Raw genomic sequence first — 20,394 nt, forward strand, 5'->3', positions numbered from 1 at the left:
TTAATGGAAAACTAATCTATTAATTTAACATAGTTTATCGATCAGAGTTAGAACTCTAAACTACATGTTTTAAAACAAAGATAGAAGAAAATCAACATGCAGTCCAATTAGAGAACAAAGCCTCCCAAATCTCCATAAAGACCTCAACAATGATCCCGTGATGATGATAAGAGTTCAAAGACAAGAAACACTGCAACAGCTGTTCGAGATCCTTAGCTGCAAATATCTGCTTCTCAACAATCATCTCAACCATTGATTTTCTAAAATCGTTATAAGGATCACTAGAACTCTTCACCACTGCAAAGCTGTCCTTCACTTTTCCATCTAATGGCAAAACACCCACTTGAGAACTCTTCACTTTTGCCCTTCTCCTCCGAGAAGTGTACTTTCTGCGGCGAGAAGAAGGGTGCCTGAGAGATCCGGATGAATATGAAGAAAGACATCTTGAAGAGAAAAGAGTGTCCGTCTCATCATCCTCTCTCTTGTTTTCATCTTCGCTGCTGAACCAGTAATAGCGACCTCCAAAACATGCACTGTCTTGTGACGATGAGCTTAATAAACTCATCTGGTCTTTTTTGTCAGTGATGTTCTTCTTCTTCTTTTTACTCCTGTTTCTAATTGAGCTACAACGTCCCTTCGTTTTCTCTATGAAGCCCAATTCTTTATAGAATGGATTCATAGGAAAAATGGGGGAAGCAGGAGGATAACGGTGTGATAGTTTTTTCCTGGAGATGATAGAGGGATTGATGGCTTGGTTTGTTGCTTCAGGGCATTTGCGTATGCAAATAGAAGGGAAAGGTCGAGTCTTGGAAGGTAAATGGTCAATCAAGTGGAAGTTTTTATGGTTTTGAGGCACAAACACAACTTTTTCAACCACGTCCGATAAGTTTCGGGTCCGACATGAGCCACGAAACATGCGAGAGATTCGAAACCTGAATCTGTTTTCCATTAGAGAAAGAGAGAAATATTGCAGAAGAAGCAGGGAGAGGGAGAGGGAGAGGGAGAGGGATATAGGTTTATGAAGGGAGTGGTGGTATAAGGATGGTTGAGATATAAATACATGAGAAACCGAAAATCAAAGTTTATTATTATATTATTATTAAGGACAATACTTTTCGTCTTTTCTTTCTTGGACTTGGAAAAAATTTGATAGAGGAGACGACCTCAAATCAATCATTATTTAATTATTACATATTTTTTCAGCATACATGATTAATAAATTATTATATTATATATAAATTACTCCATCAACACTTTATTTTGAATTGGACTTCCTTTGGAACGTTTAAAAGCCATTCTAGGTGCAATTTTTTTCTTGTACATTAATTTCAAGAATTTATCTTTCACATCATAATATATTTAGGAGAATAGATTTTTTTAATAATAATATCCTTATGAAATTAAGATAAGAAGTGAATCTTTATAATTATTAAATCCACTATTTGAAAAAATAAAAAACATGTAAACAGTTAGAAGTTGTTTATTTACTGCAAAATAATTTTTTAAAAAATAATTTTTATAAAAAATAAATTTCTTAAAAATATGTTATTTTTTATGTGATAATGTTATAAAAATGAGTTAGAAAATATTATTTAATGTTTAGTTATGTCATAAAAATGAGCTGAAAAATAATTTTTTAAAATTTTTTCTCAAATTTATTAAAAATAATAGATTAAATTTGAAAAATAAAAAAATTAAATAATGATAAAATTAAAAAAATTCTAATTTTATAAATTATTTCAAATAAACAATTAGTAATAAAAAGAATTGAGATAAAATCTAATAAATAGATAAATTAAAAGAGAATGAAATTGAAAAAAATAATTTAATTTCATAAATTATTTAAAATAAAATAAATTAAAATTAAAAAATAGAGATTAAATTTAATAAATAAATAATACAAATTAAGAAAAGGATAAGAAAAAAATAAATAACAATAAAAAAATCAAATTCAGTTTGAAAATCAAACTAAATCAAATTTCAAGGATAAAATTAAAGAAAATAAATTTGAAACAAAATATATAATAATTAAAAAATTAAAGATCAAGTTTGATATAATGAACAAATAATTAGATATTTATTTTTATTTTTTAAAACTTTTATAAAGTATTTTTCTGTTTAAAATTAAAAAAAATATATATTTTAAAATTAAATTAAATTTTTTTGACTGAAAAGTAATTATTGTTTAACTTTTATAATAATAAATGAAAATTATTTATCATTAAAATTAAAAAGATATATACTAATAAAGCAGCAGTCATGAACTGCTTAGAACATATTTTTATATTTTAAAAATATTTAAAAAAAAATTAAAAGCAGTGATCATGAACAGCAAACTTACTCATGTATGTTCCTTTGGAAATTCCCGAAATTCAAATAGCAGAGAATTAGGCAAGATGATAGTGAATCACCAATGCATAGCTAACTGTTCTTTCAATTTGTCGGTTCCTATTTTTTTTAAATAAAAAATAAAAGACATTGTTTATTTAATTTTTATATTTTTTAATTTGGTGGTTATAAATATCTTTAAATTAACCTGTCTCTCAATCAAAATTAGACGCCTTATTCCAACTAGGGGCTCAATCTAAATTAACTCAATCAAAATATAATATTATTTGATACTAAATATGAAAAAAAAAAACATAGATTGAAAGAAATTATAAATATAAAATCAGAAAATACGTAGCCAAGTCTATAAAAGATAAACATCTTAGAGCCTTTAAAAGCCTTTTATGTAAATCGTAGTGTGTTTGTATTTTATACAAGAATTTATGTTAGAACCTAATACTTGTTTTGAGATAACACAAAAAATAAAAACTTATAAAATCTAAATTTTAAATATTTTTTCAATTAAAATAAAATATATCTAAGAATATATAAATATTGAATTATTAAAAAATAATAATCCTATTTATTAACACCAAAATTAATTAAGATAAATCACTAAAAGTTCTAAAAAATATTTCAAAACTCTAAAAGATATATGATAAGAAGTCCTAAAATATAAGAGGAGAACATTTGTTTATTTATTTATTTTATTTTTTTGGTGAATGAGGATAATATTTATCACACATGAGAATTTTTTTTTAAATACAATTAAAAGTGTTGGAGCTGGAATACAATAGAATAAATAAATATCTTAAAAAAAGCTAAAAATTATTAGTGTTTTATTGTGATCCTAGATATATTATAATAGTTATTAGAATAATATAATAATTATTTTGTCCTTCTCATTAATACCTACAAAGCTTGCAGTTGAGGGTAAAATCATGTTTTCATGGGGATCTATTTGAGCATTACAAGATTGCTTGGGAAAAATCGATTAATATACTTTATTTAGTATAGTTAAATTACTTTACTATTCTTAAAAGAAAAAATAAAATCAATGATTTTCAGGCTTTTTATCTTTTTAAAATTATTTGCACACTATAATTACTTCAATATCCTTGAAAGGAAAAAAAAAACAAAGAATTTCACAAAGGAGATTTTTTATCTTTTGCTTCTATTAATATATTAAAGTTACAAGATTGCCCTTTAAGTTGAAAAAAGACTTGATTGAAGGGTTTTTTTAGTATTTTCCTGTTTTTGTTTTTTATATTTGCATGGGTCTTTTTATAATTTCAATAAGTTTATATATATATATATATATATATATATATATATATATATATATATATGTCAACAAGTGCGGGCTATCTAGTTATCAAATTGTATCATTTATAACAGTATTAGGAGTGATATATCGTTTTTTTTAAAGAGCACACTGCATACTTGATATGAAAGCATAATTAGTCTTCAACATGCTTTTCTCCCTTTTTCATAGCCTTGATAATCACACTGACCCCTTCAAACTATAATTGTGTCCTTTAATTTGTATTCATATTAATTTTTGTTTTTATTTTTAAATTATTATTTGTTTTGCTTTTGATACTTTTATATTTTAGATTTTTTTTTAATTTCTTCATTAAGAATTTTATTTAATTTGATTTTTATATTCAATTTTGTTTTTATTCTTTGGATTGCTTTTTGTTTTTGGTGTTTTATCCTTTCCTTGATTATTTTTTTATTTCTTTAATAGTCATTTTATTGCATTTATTTTTTATTCAATTTTGATCATCATTCTTTTTATTGTTATTTTCTTATTTTATTTAGTTTTTTATCATATTTTGGTCCATATTACATTTATTACTATTTTAGAAATTATAAAGTCTTTATATTTCAAAACATTATTGTTCTGAAGAATGACACTTACTTGTTCAGCTAAAAAGGTTTTCCTTTTCACATTCAGTTTTCTCTTTACAGTGTATAGATCTTTCAAAAATTTAACATAGAAAGGAACTTGTTTAATAGCATCTAACAAAGGTATATTGATCCTTACCTGTTTGGAAATTTCAAAGATTTCAGAGTTGTGATTGACTTTTCTTTGTTTGGTCATGGCATGAGGAAATGAAAGTGTTGATGGGGAATCAATCTTTTCTTTATAATTTTTAAATTTAACTCCTTCCTTACCCTCAGAGATTGACCTATCATCTTTCTCACAAAGTTCAAGAGTAGGTTTTTCAATACCCTTACCACTACGAAGAGTATTGACTGATTTAATTTAATCTATGTGTTGGCTTCTGAAACTCCTTGCATTTGCATTGTATTTCCCCTTGAAATTTTGTTGTGGTTGAGATGGAAACTTATCTTTTTTTGGAAACTAAGAGCAGATGTCAATTTTGCAAGAGTATCTTCAAAATCTGTTATGTTTTGAGCAAGTAGTATTGATTGTCTCTTGCTTTTTAATAAATGTATGCAATGTTTCCTCAAGATTTCTTCTAGGAGGTAGAGCATAAGGAGGTGCATATCCATAAGAATTTTGGAAATTATGGTGTGTTTAAAATGATGGTTGTGAAGTTTGTACATTGTTATTATCACTCTTCCAACTAAAATTTGGGTGATTTTTCCAATCAGAGTTGTATGTTTGCAAGTATAAGTTATGGTTGGTGATTAGTACTTAAAAGTGCATTTTTATCATGGTTTTATATGATCATTTTGCACTTGAAGTATCAATAACTCCTTAACTAAAGCATGTTTATAATAATATATCTAATAATATAAGATACCTTTAATTTGTGGTAAATGTTCATTTTAAATGCAGGCCTATCACATAAATGAAAGGATTGATTGATAAATTTAAGAACTTAAATTGAAAGGACAAAGAGATGGCTAAACTTCAAAAAGAGATGTCGGTGCAATCCAAACCAGAACACTGTTCGGTAATTGGGTCATATCTAGAGCTATAGATCTCAGATTTAGGTATACTTTATATGGATGGAAAGGTAAGACATAGGCCTATAACTTTCATATGGAGCCTAAGATCTAAAAAGGCCATTTTCAAGTCCAAATTGTTGCAATAACAAAGAAGCCCGAATCTATCCTCCAGCCCGAGCATTGTTCAGTATTTTGGCCATATCTAGAGTTCTAGAACTCGAAATGAGCTGAATTGTTTACACAAGAAAGCTGAGACAATTGCCTACAACGTTCATGTTTTCAAGTGGCTCCAGTTTTGACGTTATCAATGATGTTTTGGGCAGACAAGAGAAGTTTACAACGTACACCAAGTGAAGATGCGGCCACCCACTCATCAATTAGTCATCAAATCAATAGTTCCCAATTTTGGCCTATAAAAGGAGGCATTTTCCATGCATTTAGGCATCTTGGTGTTCAGATCAAGATCATGACCTCCAAGCCAAGTTTGCATCTTTAGCTAGAAAAGTCGAGGCACTAGAATTGAAAAGGAGTGGTCAATTAAAATGTGTTGAAAACATTGGATGTCAAATCTGTGAAACAAATGAACACTCAACCAATGATTGCCCAACCTTGCCTTCTTTTAAGGAATGTCTCCATGAACAAGACCATGCTTTAAATAGTCTCCAAAGGCCCAACCATAACCCATACTCGCAAACATACAACCCTGGTTGGAGAAATCACCTAAATTTTAGTTGGAAGAGTGAGAACAACAATGCACAAACTTCACAACCACCGTTTCAAGCACATCACAATTTCCAAAATTTTCATGGATATGCACCTCCTTATGCTCCACCTCCTAAAAGAAATCTTAAGGAAACTTTGTATGCATTCATTGAAAAGCAAGAGACAATCAATACTCAACTTGCTCAAAACATGACAGATTTTAAAGATACTCTTGCTAAATTAACATCTGCTCTCAGTTTCCAAGAGAAAGGTAAGTTTCCATCTCAAACACAACAAAATCCCAAAGGGCAATACAATGCAAATGCAAGTAGTTCCGGAAGCCAACACATGGATCAAGTCAAATCAGTCACTACTCTGCGCAGTGGTAAGGTTATTGAAAAACCCTCTCTTGAACCTTATGAGAAAGATGATGAGTCAATCTCTGAGGGTAAGGAAGGGGTTGAATATGAAAATTGCAAAGAAAAGACTGATTATCCGCCAGCATTTCCATTTCCTCAAGCTATGACCAAACAAAGGAAAGTCAATCACAACTCTGAAATTTTTGAAATTTTCAAACAGGTAAGGATCAATATACCTTTGCTGGATGCTATTAAATAGGTTCCTTGATTAGTACTTAAAAGTGCATTTTTGTCATGGTTTTATATCATCATTTTGCACTTGATATATCAATAACACCCTTATTATAGCCTGTTTTATAATAATATTTCTAATAATATAAGATACCTTTAATTTGTGGTAAATATTCATTTTAAATGCAGACGTATCACATAAATGAAAGGATTGATTGATGACTTTAAGAACTTAAATTGCAAGGGCAAAGAGATGGTCAAACTTAGAAAAGAGATGTCGGTGCAATCCAAACCGGACCCCAGTTACTAAGCTTGTAGGGGTGTCTTAACACCTAATGCCCTAAGACCAACTGGTCTGGGAGTCATTAGCCGAAAGCTCGTTACATGGGTTAAAAACCATCTCTTTATCCTTGCAATTTAAGTTCTTCAAGTCATCATTCCATCCATATAAATTGGACCTAAATCTGAGATATATAGCTCTAGATATGACCCAATTACCGAACAGTGTTCCGGTTTGGATTGCACCGACATCTCTTTTCTAAGTTTGGCCATCTCGTTATTCTTGTAATTTAAGTTCTTAAAGTCATCAATCAATCCTTTCATTTATGTGATAGGCCTGCATTAAAAATAGACATTTACCACAAATTATAGGTATCTTATATTATTAGATACATTATTATAAAACATATTTTAGTTAAGGAGTTATTGATACTTCAAGTGCAAAATGATGATATAAAACCATGATAAAAATGCACTTTTAAGTACTAATCACACCCCCCAACCAGCTTATTACTAGTCCCTAGTAATCAAAGCGTTAAAACACTTTTAAGTACTAATCACTTTTTAACCAATCAAACATCACTTCACTTCACCAAAAGCAAAACAAAAGTTTTCAACACTCATACAAACCTATTTATAAGAATTGCTTGAATTGTTCATAACAAACATCAAATGGATTTTTTGTTCGAAATAACTTTGATATTCCAAAAGTTCTTTGTGAAATCAAGTCCTTGTAAAGAACCAAATCTTCTTCCACATAGCCTCATCCTCAAGGAAAAACCCAAATTGAACACTTGGGGACATAATCAAACTAAGGGGCAATCCAGCAAAACATATAAGGCTGACTTCATAATTCCCCTTCCAAGAAAACATGAGATATAGTGTAGAGCTGGCAACCCTTTAGATAAAAGTTTGTGAGCAAACAAGTATATTGATCCTTATTAAAGGTCAAGATCATAAGATATGACTCAAGTAAGAAAAAGCAGAAGAACCATCAAAGCTTACTATCTGAGACTTATACTTTTGAGAAAAGAAAAACTCCATGAAGAAAAGGGGACTTATATTTCTTAGGTAAGTATACTTGCATATTAATCATGATGCATTACTTTCATCCCTGACAGATCGGTGTCTCATCATCACCTCTTTTTGAGCGGGTTGTTAAGCCCTAAACCATCTCAAGTAATGTGCTCTATAGCCCTACCTTTTTCGCTTTGAATGCACCTTCAAGCCCTCCACCATCTTAGGTTTCGTGCTTTACAGCCTACCTTTAAATGCGCGTAAGAGCCCTCCACTATCTTAGGTTTTGTGCTTTACAGCCTACCTTTAAGTGCACGTTAGAGCCAACCACCATCTTAGATTTCGTGCTTTACAGCCTACCTTTAAGTGCACAACCACCATCTTAGTTAGTGCACTTTACAGCCCTACCTCTTTGCCTTTTGAATGTGCCTCTAAGCCCTCAACCACCTTAGGTGGTGTGTTTTCTAACCTTACATCTTTTTCGAGTGCGTCTTTGAGCCCTCAACCACCTTGGGTAGTGTGTTTTCTAACCCTGCCTCCATTTAATTGCATCTCTGAGCCCTCAACCACCTTAGGTAGTGTGTTTTCTAACCTTACCTCTTTTTCGAGAGGACCTTTGAGCCCTCGACCATCTTAAGTAGTGTGTTTTCTAACCCTACCTCCATTTGAGTGCGCCTTTGAGCCCTCAACCACCTTAGGTAGTATGTTTTCTAACCTTACCTCTTTTTCGAGTGCACTTTTGAGACCTTGACCACATTAGGTTGCATGTTTTCTAACCCTACCTCTATTTGAGTGCGCTGTTGAGCCCTCCACCACCTTAGGTAGTGTGTTTTCTAACCTTACCTCTTTTTTAGTGCGCCTCCGAGGCCTCACCTCTCAGGTAATGCATTTTCTAACCTCACCTCCTGTCGAGTGCCGTTTCAGCTCTTGTTTCCCTTCGAGTCCTATCACTTTTCGAACACTCCTTTGGGCTTTCATCTTTTGAATAGTGCATCTTCGAGCCCTATCATGTCATTTCTTTAAGATATTTCATTTTTTTCCACTTGGGTAGGTCACACATCATAATAAAAAACTCTTTGAAAACTCTTTTCATCTTTCATTCTAGCCGGTTGCCCATTACAATGAAACCATTTTAAGAAATCTTCGCATTTCTCACCACTTTGAAAAATCTTTACATTTTTCATCTGGATAGGTCGCCCATTACAATAAAACCACGTTGAAAATCTCTTTATTTTTCTCCACTTTGAAAAATCTTTGTGCTTTTCACCTGGACAGATCGCCCATTACAACAAGACCACTTTGAAAAATCTCTGTATTTTTCACCACTTTGAAAAATCTTTGTACTTTTCACCTGGGCAGGTCACCCATTACAATAAGACCACTTTGAAAAATCCCTATATTTTTCACCTCTTTGAAAAATCTATATTTTTCACCTAGGTAAGTCACCCATTACAATAAGGCCACCTCAAGAAAACCTTTTTTCAATTTTTTTTGGGTAGGTCACCCATGACAATTTGACGCCTTCAAAATCTTTCAGTGTGCTTTCTAGCTCTTAAAAGGATTCATCATTTCTTAATATGATGAGTCCATCATCTCTCATTCTTCTTTTTCTTCTTTACAACACTTACTATCTAAAGTCTCTTACGAGACTTTCTATTGTAAGCATTGTGGCAACTGTCATAACCCAATTTTGGGTTATTCCCCTAAAATCATCTTTTTTCAAAATAAAAATAAAAATAAAGGCTGGCAACGTGGAGAATGCAGGTCGGGGAATCAAGTCGCAACTTTTGGAGGAAGTTTAAGGCCTAATTGTACCCCATTGTGCCCAAAAATAGAGAAAAAATGCAAATTCAAGGTCATATTAAATGATGATTAGATGAATTTGCATAAAAATTAAGTCTAGGGACATAATTATATTTTTAATAGGCCAATTCAATTAAATCATAGGCCAAATTGAATTTTAATTATGTTTAAGAATTAATTTGAGTCCAATTAAAGGATTTAATTAAGTGCAAGGACTTAATTATACTTTAAATGGGCCAAATTAATTTTATTTGGGGCTTAATTGGTGAAAAATTAAGTTTGGGGGCCTAATGTTGGCTTAATTGAGAAGATTGAAATTTTAAGAGACCAAACTTAATTTTTACCAAGTTAATTGGTTGAAATTAGGGGTTAAATTGCAAGAAAATTAAAATTTGGGGGTCAATTAGAGGCTAAATTAAAGAAATTCGAGACCAGGGATGATATCAAAATAGGCGTGTAACTTTGGGGCTCCAATTAAAGTTCATCAGGGCCTTAATTGAAAAATTTTAAGGTCAATTAGGGGTTCAATTAAAAGAGAAAGGACTGAATTAAATTTTGACCAAAAAAGGATTTTGGCACTGTTCATCTTCTTCTTTAAATTCCTGAAATAGCTAGTTCGGTTATCTATTTTATAGCTACATTTAATATACCTAATGTCCACCACAATTGCCAAAACTTGCACGAAACTGATCACCAGACATCCCTCTATGTTAGGGTATGGTCGGCAGCGGCTCACTGGTAAATAAACGGACGTGGCACAACCCTAAATAGCCCAACTCAGGCAGCCTGTAGTGTAGACAACTCACAATTTGACATTGCATCATGCTAATGGTTAGGATCTTTTTTATCGGAATCAAGGGCTGAAATTTTTCTCCCATGTAGACAAGATTTCCCTCTTTCGCCGCCTATAAATAGCTGTGGATTTGATGGCCTGAAGGAGGACAAAATCGGGTCCAAAATCAGCCAAAAAACCATTTTTTCTACCAATTTCTGCAAATTTTCTTCTTTCTTTCTCTCTCCACCTTCAGCCACCACCACCTCCGGTTTTCCCACCATCAGTTGCACCATAAAAAGCCAACTCAACCACTAGCTGACCACCAAGAGCCACCGTCGGTTTCTCTCTCCTCTCTACAGCCTCTCGCGTGCGCTTTTTTTTCCTTCTTTCTTCCTCTTCCAGCTACAGCTGTTGTAGCCAACTCCAACGTCGTTTCCACTGTCGGCTTCAGGTTGTCCTCCCCAGCTAGCCAGCCATAATCACCACTCCAGGTGGTCTGCCACCTTTCCCCTGGTCCTTCATCTTGCCCGTGGAGTTCCGCTGTTCATATAATTCACGTCCACTGTTTATGCAGTGGGTTATGTTTTTTTTTAATAAATCTAAAAATTTTCAAAAAATCATTTTAAAAAAATTGTGATTTTCTTGTATATTTTTTTTTTATCAATTTTGCATAATATCAGGTCGTGTATTTACACTGTAAAATACACATCTGATATTAAAATACTCAATTTCCTCTGAAATTATAAAAAACTCTAAACATTTTCAAAAAAAAATATTTTGTTGCATACGGCCAAATTCTGAAATTTTTCCAAGCATGTTTTTTATAATTTTTTCATGAGTATAAGGAGGCTGTTTTCCTTGGGGTTTGTATCGAGTCGTTGTTGGGTGACAAGGTGGTCTGGTTGGCCAAACGTGAGTAACGGGTCAAAATGGCCTTAAGTTTTGATCAGACCGTTGGATCATGATCAAATTTTTTCTCAAGTTTCTGGAGCCCGTTTTCCTTGGGGTTTCTATCAAATTGTTGCTGGTTGAAAATGTGGTCTGGTCGACCAGACTTGAGTAACGGGTCAAAATGGGCGTATGTTTAGATGAGACCATTGGATCTCGCTCAAATTTTTTCAGGAGTTTACGGAGGCTATTTTCCTTGGGGTTTGTATCGAATTGCTGCTAGGGGACAATGTGGTCTGGTCGGCCAGACTTGACTAACAGGTCAAAATGACTGTATGTTTCGATCAATCCATTGGATCCCTCTCAAATTTTTTAATGACTTTCTGGAGGCCATTTACATTGGGGTTTGTATCGAATAGCTGCTGGGTGACAAGGTGGTCTGGTTGGCCAAACGTGAATAACGAGTCAAAATGGTAGTAAGTTTTGATCAGATCGTGGGATCACTCTCAAATCTATTAAAGAGTTTCAAGAGCCCGTTTTCCTTGGGGTTTCTATCGAATAGTTGCAGGGTAACAAGGTCGTCTGGTCATCCAGACTTAGCGTAATAGGTCAAAATGGCTTAATGTTTCGATCAAAATGTTGGATCACTCTCAAATATTTTAAAGAGTTTGTGGAGGCCCTTTTCATTGGGGTTTGCATCGAATCGCTATTGGGTGAGAAGGTGGTCTGGTCAGCAAGACGTGAGTAACAGGCCAAAATGGTCGTAACTTTCAACCAAATGGTTGGATCGTGCTCAAAGTTTTTCACAACTTTCAAAAAGCCATTGTCCTTGGGGTTTCTATCAAATCGTAGCTAGGTGACAAGGTGGTCTGACAACCAGATGTGAGTAACTGGTGAAAATAGCCGTAACTTTCGACTAGATCGTTGGATCGTGGTCAAATCTTTTCACGAGTTTTTAGGGGGCTGTTATACTTGTGGTTTCCATCTAATCACCGCGGGGTGACAAGGTGGTTTGGCTGCCCAAACATTAGTAACGGGTCAAAATAGCCGTAAGTTTCAATCAGACCGTTTGATCACTCTCAAGTTTTTTGACTTGTTTCTAAAGGCCATTTTCATTGAGGTTTGTATAGAATCGCTACTGGGAGACAAGGTGGTGTGGTCAGCTAGACGTGAGTTACGGGTCAAAATGGCTGTAACTTTCAATCAAACTGTTGTGTCGCGCTTAAATGTTTTTCACGAGTTCCAAAGGCTGTTGTCATTGGGGTTTGTATCGAATTGCTACTGGGTAAGAAGGTGGTCTGGTCAGCTAGACTTGAGTAAAGGGTCAAAATTGTTGTAAGTTTCGATCAGACCGTTGGATCGCACTTCAATTTTTTCTTGAGTTTTTGAAGGCCATTTTCCTTGGGGTTTGTATCGAATCGCTGCTGGGTGACAAGGTGTTTTGGTCGGCCAAACTTGAGTAACTTGTCAAGATGGCTTTAAGTTTCGATCAGACCATTGGATCGCGCTTAAATTTTTTCACGAGTTTCTGGAGGCTGTTTTCATTAGGGTTTGTATTGAATTGATAGTGGATGACAAGGTGGTCTCGACTAGACGTGAGTATGGGGTCAAAATAGTTATAACTTTCTACTAGACTGTTGAATCATGCTCAAATTTTTTCACGAGTTTTTAGAGGTCGTTATCCTTGGGGTTTCTATCTAATCGTTGCTGGGTGACAAGGTGGTCTGGTCGGCCAAACTTGAGTAACAGGTTAAAACAAGAAAGGAACAAATTCAACCAAAACAAAACAAGTTTTAAAAGGCAACGCAAAACAAACTCGTTACTGCAAGACAAAACCCGATTCTGAAACCTAAAGAAAACACAATCTAAATGACCTTGAATTTAATATATAGTATTAGGATATAAAAAAAACAACAAATAGCAGTTTATAGGTTGTTCTATTATATCTAAATACCCAAACCCCGTGTATGATACTTGCGGTAAAATTGAACCTCTGATATCAAAGTAACCCCAAATTTAACATATCGTGTGATCTCATCCCCAATACACAGCATATGATGTTTCAATTTATCCTAAGGTTTTTTGCTTATGGTTCCTTAATAGTAATGTTTCTGCAACAAAATTGAACCTTGAATTAAAACCTCAAGGAAACAATATCAGTAAGAGTTGTGTTTCTGCAACAAAAATTGAATGATCCTTAAAATTTCAACTAATCCCTTTTTCTCTCTCTCTTTGTTTTTCTTTTTAATATACTAATAAGATTAGAGATAGTAACAAGATGAAATATAGCACTCTTTTTTTCTTAGATGACACAGACACGAACAACAAGAAGATGGACGTAAACACTGAAAAACTTAAAGGAACACTAAAAAAATAAAAATAATAGAAGGATATGATGTTGTTTTGGAGCCTAGCTATGATATCAACTGATACAAACTTCGTGATCATGCAGCCCATAATCAAAATTGAGATCTAATCTTGGAAAGCCGAAATAGGTCTAATAGGAGTGTAACATAATGGAAACCTGCCCCAAGGCAACAACACTATTGGATTGAGTAGAATGACATCACGAAGCTAGTTAATCTTCGATAAGAACTGAAGAATGCAAGAATCACTCTCACACATTAAAACTAAAAAATTTAGAAGTAATTATCATTAAAGCTACCAAAATTATGGCTTACATGAGTTTAAATAGTTCTTGAAAAGTTACCCCTAATGGACCCCTTATATGGATTTATATGAGGTCCACTCAAAAACTAACCCAAAACCCTAACTGAAAAGCCCATAATTTGATCCAAACAAGCCTTAGATCCTAACTCAAAGCAAAGTTTTAATTAACCTCAAATATTAAACAAAATAAAAATAACTAATATGTCATTAAATATCACTAGCCCTTCTTTTCTTGTATAGCTAGGATGGATAAGGAATCCTCATAAGAAAAGGATTCTTAAACATTAATGAATCCTTACCACACTTGGAGATTATATTGCAGCTCATTAAATATCCTTGTATAACAAGAAAATTTCCAAAACCAACTGTCACATCCTTGTAGGAAAAGAATCTCAACCAAATAGGAAGTCCACAAGTCAAATGGAAGTAAATAAAAAAATTCATACAACCTTTGTTTACCAGTATTTTGGTATCTTATCGAACTCCAATTAACCTAAAATTTTAACCCATAGTAGAAAAATATTTTTGGAGAGTCTACATAAAATTTTAGCTCGATCAAAGGGTCAGATTGAGAGTTATAACTATTGCCATAAACCTGGACTGTTGTGCTTTTTATGCCTAAATCCGAATTTGACCTTACTTGGGTCATATCACAAGGCTGAACCATATCACAAGGTCAGTACCCCTTATGACCCACAGACTAGTGGATAAGCTAAGTTGGCAAATAGGGAGATCAATTACATTTTAGAGAAAACAGTCAATCCAAATAATAAAAATTAGTCCTTACAACTAGTTGATGCTTTATGGGCATATTGTATTGCTTACAAGACCTCTTTAGAAATGTCTCCTTATAGACTAGTTTATTGAAAGCCTTATCATCTCCTTATTGAGATTGAGCACTGTGCATATTGGATCGTCCGACAATTCAATGATAATGAAAATGAGTTTAGAAAAAATAGAAAGCTTCAATTAGATGAATTAGAGGAGTTGAGAAATGATGCATTTGAAAATACAAAAATTTCAAAACATAAGATGAAAACTTTGCATGATAAACATATTTTTATAAAATCCTTTCATGTTGGTTAAAAAGTTCTCTTGTATAATTCACGATTACATCTCTTTCCTAGGAAGTTGAGGACAAAATGAATTGGTCCATTTGTGATTAAGTCCATCTTTGAGCAAGGTGCCTTTGAGGTAGAAAATTCTAAGAATGAAAATGTTTTCAAAGTAAATAGTCATAGATTGAAACCTTATCTTGAAAACTTTATAGCTTAAGTTCGGACATTGGATCTTGAAGATCCAATACCATTGTAGTATCACAAGTAATGAGTTTTCTTTTATTTTTCCAATTCTTATATTTACTTGTTCATATATTAGGGACAATGCATTATTTTAAGTTGGAGGGTGTGAGGTTCTTTATTTGCAAAAAAAAAAATTAGTTTGATCTTTTCTTTTAGTTTTGATATGCAAGTAAAAAAAAAAATCAATCAAGAAGTCAACTCATGTCCAATTTAATCAGGCATTCATCCTTGAAAAAAAAAAGGAGTAATAATTTTCTTATCTTTACTCTTTTCTTCTTTTTTTTTTAAATTAAGGATAATATAAAACTTAATTTTAGATATTTAATTATGTTGAATACTTGAGGTGGCCATGCTTGTTTGAAAAAAATAATTTTGCATTCGTAGATGAGTGAGACTTGTTTAGGAACATTACATTTTTGGATTCATTATTGTGTTGAACATTGCATGCTTTAATTTGGGATATATAATATCTTATAAAGCAAGATATAACATACTTTTTTCTTTAAGATTATTGAAATACATCTTTCCTTGTAAAAGTTGTGTAAGTTGTGTGATTATGCATAAAAGATGAGTGTGATGCTTTACCTGTAATCATTCCTTTTTATCTAGTCATAAACAAGGTTTAAGTAAATAGAGTAATAATTATTAGACAATTTAATAAATAAAAATGTACAAAGTTCAATCTACTCCAATCTCTTGAGTTACTCACTAACTAAGGGTTTTCATCATAAATGTTTATCTTTACGTCAAACGGCAGCTTGAAATATGAGTATGCAAAAGCACTTCAAGTTTATGACTTTGTGAGTAGCCAGGTACATTCATCACAAATGTTTATATTCACGTTAAAAGGGAAGTGACCAATTAAAGACAAAGAATAAATAATATCTTAAAAAAAAAAACGAAAGAAAAAAATTATATAGATATTTCTCTAGTTTGCTACCTTATTTGTAGTAGTGAGAAAGGAAGATTACAAGTTGAGTTTTCATGTGAATCAATTATGTTGGTTGTGTTATAAATATGATTGAATTCGGAATTTTGTATGGATATTTGATATAGAGAATCTGAGTATATATATATATATTTTTGCTATTGTGTGTACATTAAGTTGAAGATACCAATGTTTGCATGATATGTCCTTCATATGTGATCAGTCAAGCCTAATTATGATTATTATTATTCTTTTTATTTCAAAGGTTTTATGTTTTGTTTTGCTTGAGAACTAGCAAAATTTAAGTTAAGGGGTGTGATTGTTCATCAAAACTATCATTAAGTCTCTTATTTTATATATGTATTTATTGTTTTTATTTGGGTTTTTTATAATAATTGATGTGTTTTTTAGTAATGAAGTTTTCTTTAATATTTCGATAGGTTTTTGGAGATTAAATGGATTATTTCAAAAAATTTAATGTTGAAATTCGAAACAAAGAATTGAAGAGAAACTTAGTTGAAGTTTAAAGCAAATCTTGGTTCAGATAAGTGCTCCAAATTTGCTTCAAAAATCAATTCTATTTCAATCCTAAAAAAAATTATCATATAATCTATCTCAAGCCCAAACTTGACTTATATTGTGTGCAAACTTCAACCATTAAACAGTCAAGGTTTCAATGTCAATCTTAGCCCAAATAATAGGTACATTTGTATCCTTAAATAATGCTTAAATTCAACCCTAAATCAGCCTCCAAATTAGCCTAAGCACAATCCATGATCTTATATGTCCACACAACAAATAACAATTGATTTATTTGGGTAATCCATTGATCCAAGAGGGTAAACACACGGATCAAAAGCTGGAGAAGACATTGTTATATTATTTTGGGTCAAAAAGAAAAAAGAGACAACTCATAAAGGAGGAAAAAAACATGCACTAAAGTGGTTACCAAGCTGGCCTGATTTGATTTTTAAGAAAAACTTTCGGTGTTTTGCCTATAATTTTTGACTCAGGTGTCCAAATAAGTTATTCTTTAATAATCTAGAAAGCTGACAGAATGTCCTATAAATATGCCTATAATAGCCATCTCTAAAAAAGACCTCTAGAAGGGTCAAAATTGCTGTCCAAAGTTAGCATCATATTTGTGTTTGAATTTTTACTGAAATTATGTTATGTTCTTCTTTATAGATTTTAGTTCTTTAGTTTGTAAAACTTATTATTTCAGTTTGATTTAAGTTATTTCATATTTATTAAAGTGTTCTTATATATAATCATGGTTGGTTAATCTCTTTCTTGGATTCAAATCGAGGATGATGGTGGTTGAGATGAGTTCTTTAAGATATGAATGAATCTTAATGTTTATCTTCTCATTTTCTTCATGAATATTTTATTATTGTAAAGAAATTTTAGAAATCATTTAGGTAATGTTATAATCTTTAATTTTTATACACAAACTTTAGTTTTGGTATAGAGATTGCTTGATTCAATGTCTTACTTAATAAGAAAGTACTTGTTCACTCTTAAGTAATAATCAATCTTCATCTTTTTAAACTTCATTAAAATATCTTCTGATCTAATATCATCATTGTTGATATTAGGTTAAGTTATCTTATATATCTTGAAGGAATTACCAGTACATCACTATTAAAATTGATTTGGACCAAGATCTACTTTTTCTTGTCATTTAAAATCTATTTACACGATTTCATCTTTGAAAACAAATCTATCAATTATTTTCAACCAAGTTATTGTTAATTTAATTTCTCTTGAATTTTTTTTGTTACCTAGCTTAATTTCTAGATCTAACTCTTTGTTGATATGATGACCTCGATCTTACCGAGTTAATTGTTATATCACACACTCATGCACTTGTAAGTTAAAACAAACCGATCATAAAAAACGGTCAAGTAGAAAGGGCCATAACTTTTGATATGTCCATTGATCGCGCCCAAACATTTAAAAGATTTTTTGGAGGCCGTTTTCCTTGGAGTAGATGTGGAATCGCTACTTGGTGAGGCACAGGTCTAGTCGCCAGAAGAGAGTAACGCTTCGAAAGGACTATAACTTTTAGTCCGATCGTTGGATCATGCTCAAACATTTTCAAGACTTTCTGGAGGCTGTTTTCCTTAAAGTAGATATGGAATCACTACTCGGTGAGGTAGAGGTCCTATCATGCCAGATGAGAGTAACGATTCAAAAGGGCTATCATGTTTGATCTAACTTTTGGATCTAGTTCAAACATTTATAAGTAGATACCCCCCAACAAAGCTCTCCTGGCAGTAATGGTATTGAAGCCGTATATGAATGTGGTTGTAAAGCTATATTGGTGAAAAGCTTACCTAAACATGTATCCCTGTGTAGAGACGTGAAGCATCTCAACCTTCACTGTGTCAGGGTTCGAAAAAACAACTATCCGAGCATATATTGCAACTTCAACATCGCTTACAAACTACCAAGACTTCAAACATAACTTATGCATGCATGAAACTTTTCCCAATGACAACCTAGTCTTTAGGAGACCACAAACATTGATCTTTTTACCCTTCATAAGGCCAGTAACCTCATGCTGTTTGAGAGGACTTTTAATCCCTCTCACATTCCAGTAGTAAACAATCATAGATGAGGAAGGGTGGGAGATACCCCACCACTACCAAAAAAACTATTGGAATTCCGTTGGACCGAGCTCTTGGTGAGCATACCTGATACTGGTTGATGGGAAGCTGTGCTGCCAGTTATGTCTATCGAGATTGCAGAAGCTTTACCCTTGGCAAAGACACACTATTGTAGAGGCTAGTTACTTTCAGCAGGCAAGGATTTTGATGAGTGTTGCTTATTACCATTGATATTTCTCCTTTTCCAAATAGTTTGCCACTCTTCTAAACCAACAACTATGGGTTAAGAACATTACTGCTCATCTAAGCTACAGAAGCCTCTGTAGGGACAATAGGAGCTACACAAGCCTCTATAGGGACAATAGGATCATTAGCAGAAGTAGCATCAATAGGGGAGACTACAATTGGGGGAACAATAGTAGGCGAGGCATCTACAAGGGAATCATCAACAGAGGGGCTGAGTTGAGTAAAGACATTGCCTTTGACATTTTCCTTGATAGCAACACTAGTTGAACTTGCCTTCTCTACTGTTTTGGCCTCTCCCTTGCCTTTTGAACACGCTCCAGTAGAATGGGCGAGCACTTTACAAAGTTTGCAAAATTTAGGCAATGTCTCATAAATACCCTTTGAATGAGGGGGCTACCATTGGGCAGGATAACATTGATGGAGAATCTAAGATCAGCAAGGAGATCCACTTCTATGAGCACGCATGCATATGATAATCTCTCCTTGGTTGTCACATAGTATGGGCTTATCAAGAACACTCGCACGCTTTAATAAGCACCTCGGTGTTCAACATTTCAATGACAGGTTTTTGAACTTAATCCAAACAGGGACTCAAGTCATTTTAGAGCATGAGAAATCAAAATATTCAGACATGGGGCGCAAAATGAGAGGCCTGCCATAAATTAGATAAGGCCCTCCACACAAAACAAAGAACTTGTCCTCTTCATTTTGAAATTTATAAACTAACTAGCCCGATTCATGTATGGTAAGGGTGGCTTCATATTTCTAGATGTTCCTAATGATGCTATTCAATGCTCTATAACCAGGACATTTTCCAAAAACATAATCACTAAAAAGGGAAAATGAGATGCTTCGGTTAAAAGAGAACAAATCTCTCCATCTACCACTGATAGGGGAGAAAAACAAGATTTACCAGCTTTAATAGTATTGGACAGGTTAAAGCTGGCACCTTTAGGGCTTACTGGTATCTCTAGAAAGACCGAAGCCGGAGAAGATGGTGAAGTCTAATTGCTCTTCTTCCAGGTCTTCATCCTCAGAGCAGTCTTCTATAGTGAACCCTTCAAGAGTGACACGACGAAAAGATTAATGTCTTATCCCAAGTGCAGGAGTGTCGAAGTAATAAATAACCAGACAAGACCGAGGTCGAACCACAGGGAGGTTAATTGTACAAATTATAAATAACAATAATACAACAACAATAATAATAACAATAGTAACAATAATAATAGTAATAACAATGATAACAATAACAATAACAATAATAATAATAATAATAGTAATACTAATAATAATAGTAGTAATAATAATAAAGAAAAAGAAGGAGAAGAAG

General features: G+C 32.9%; 1 protein-coding gene across 1 annotated transcript; it reads right to left on the bottom strand.

Moving 5' to 3' along the window:
- Nucleotides 1-1,000, bottom strand: LOC105117197 (transcription repressor OFP8-like). The gene has a single exon (XM_011014773.1). The coding sequence runs from the start codon at nt 947-949 to the stop codon at nt 92-94; it is 858 nt and encodes a 285-aa protein (XP_011013075.1). The 5' UTR covers nt 950-1,000; the 3' UTR covers nt 1-91.
- Between the last annotated feature and the right edge of the window lie 19,394 nt (nt 1,001-20,394).

This window comes from Populus euphratica, unplaced genomic scaffold, assembly GCF_000495115.2.
Source record: "Populus euphratica unplaced genomic scaffold, PopEup_1.0 scaffold1203.1, whole genome shotgun sequence".
NCBI lineage: Eukaryota > Viridiplantae > Streptophyta > Magnoliopsida > Malpighiales > Salicaceae > Populus > Populus euphratica.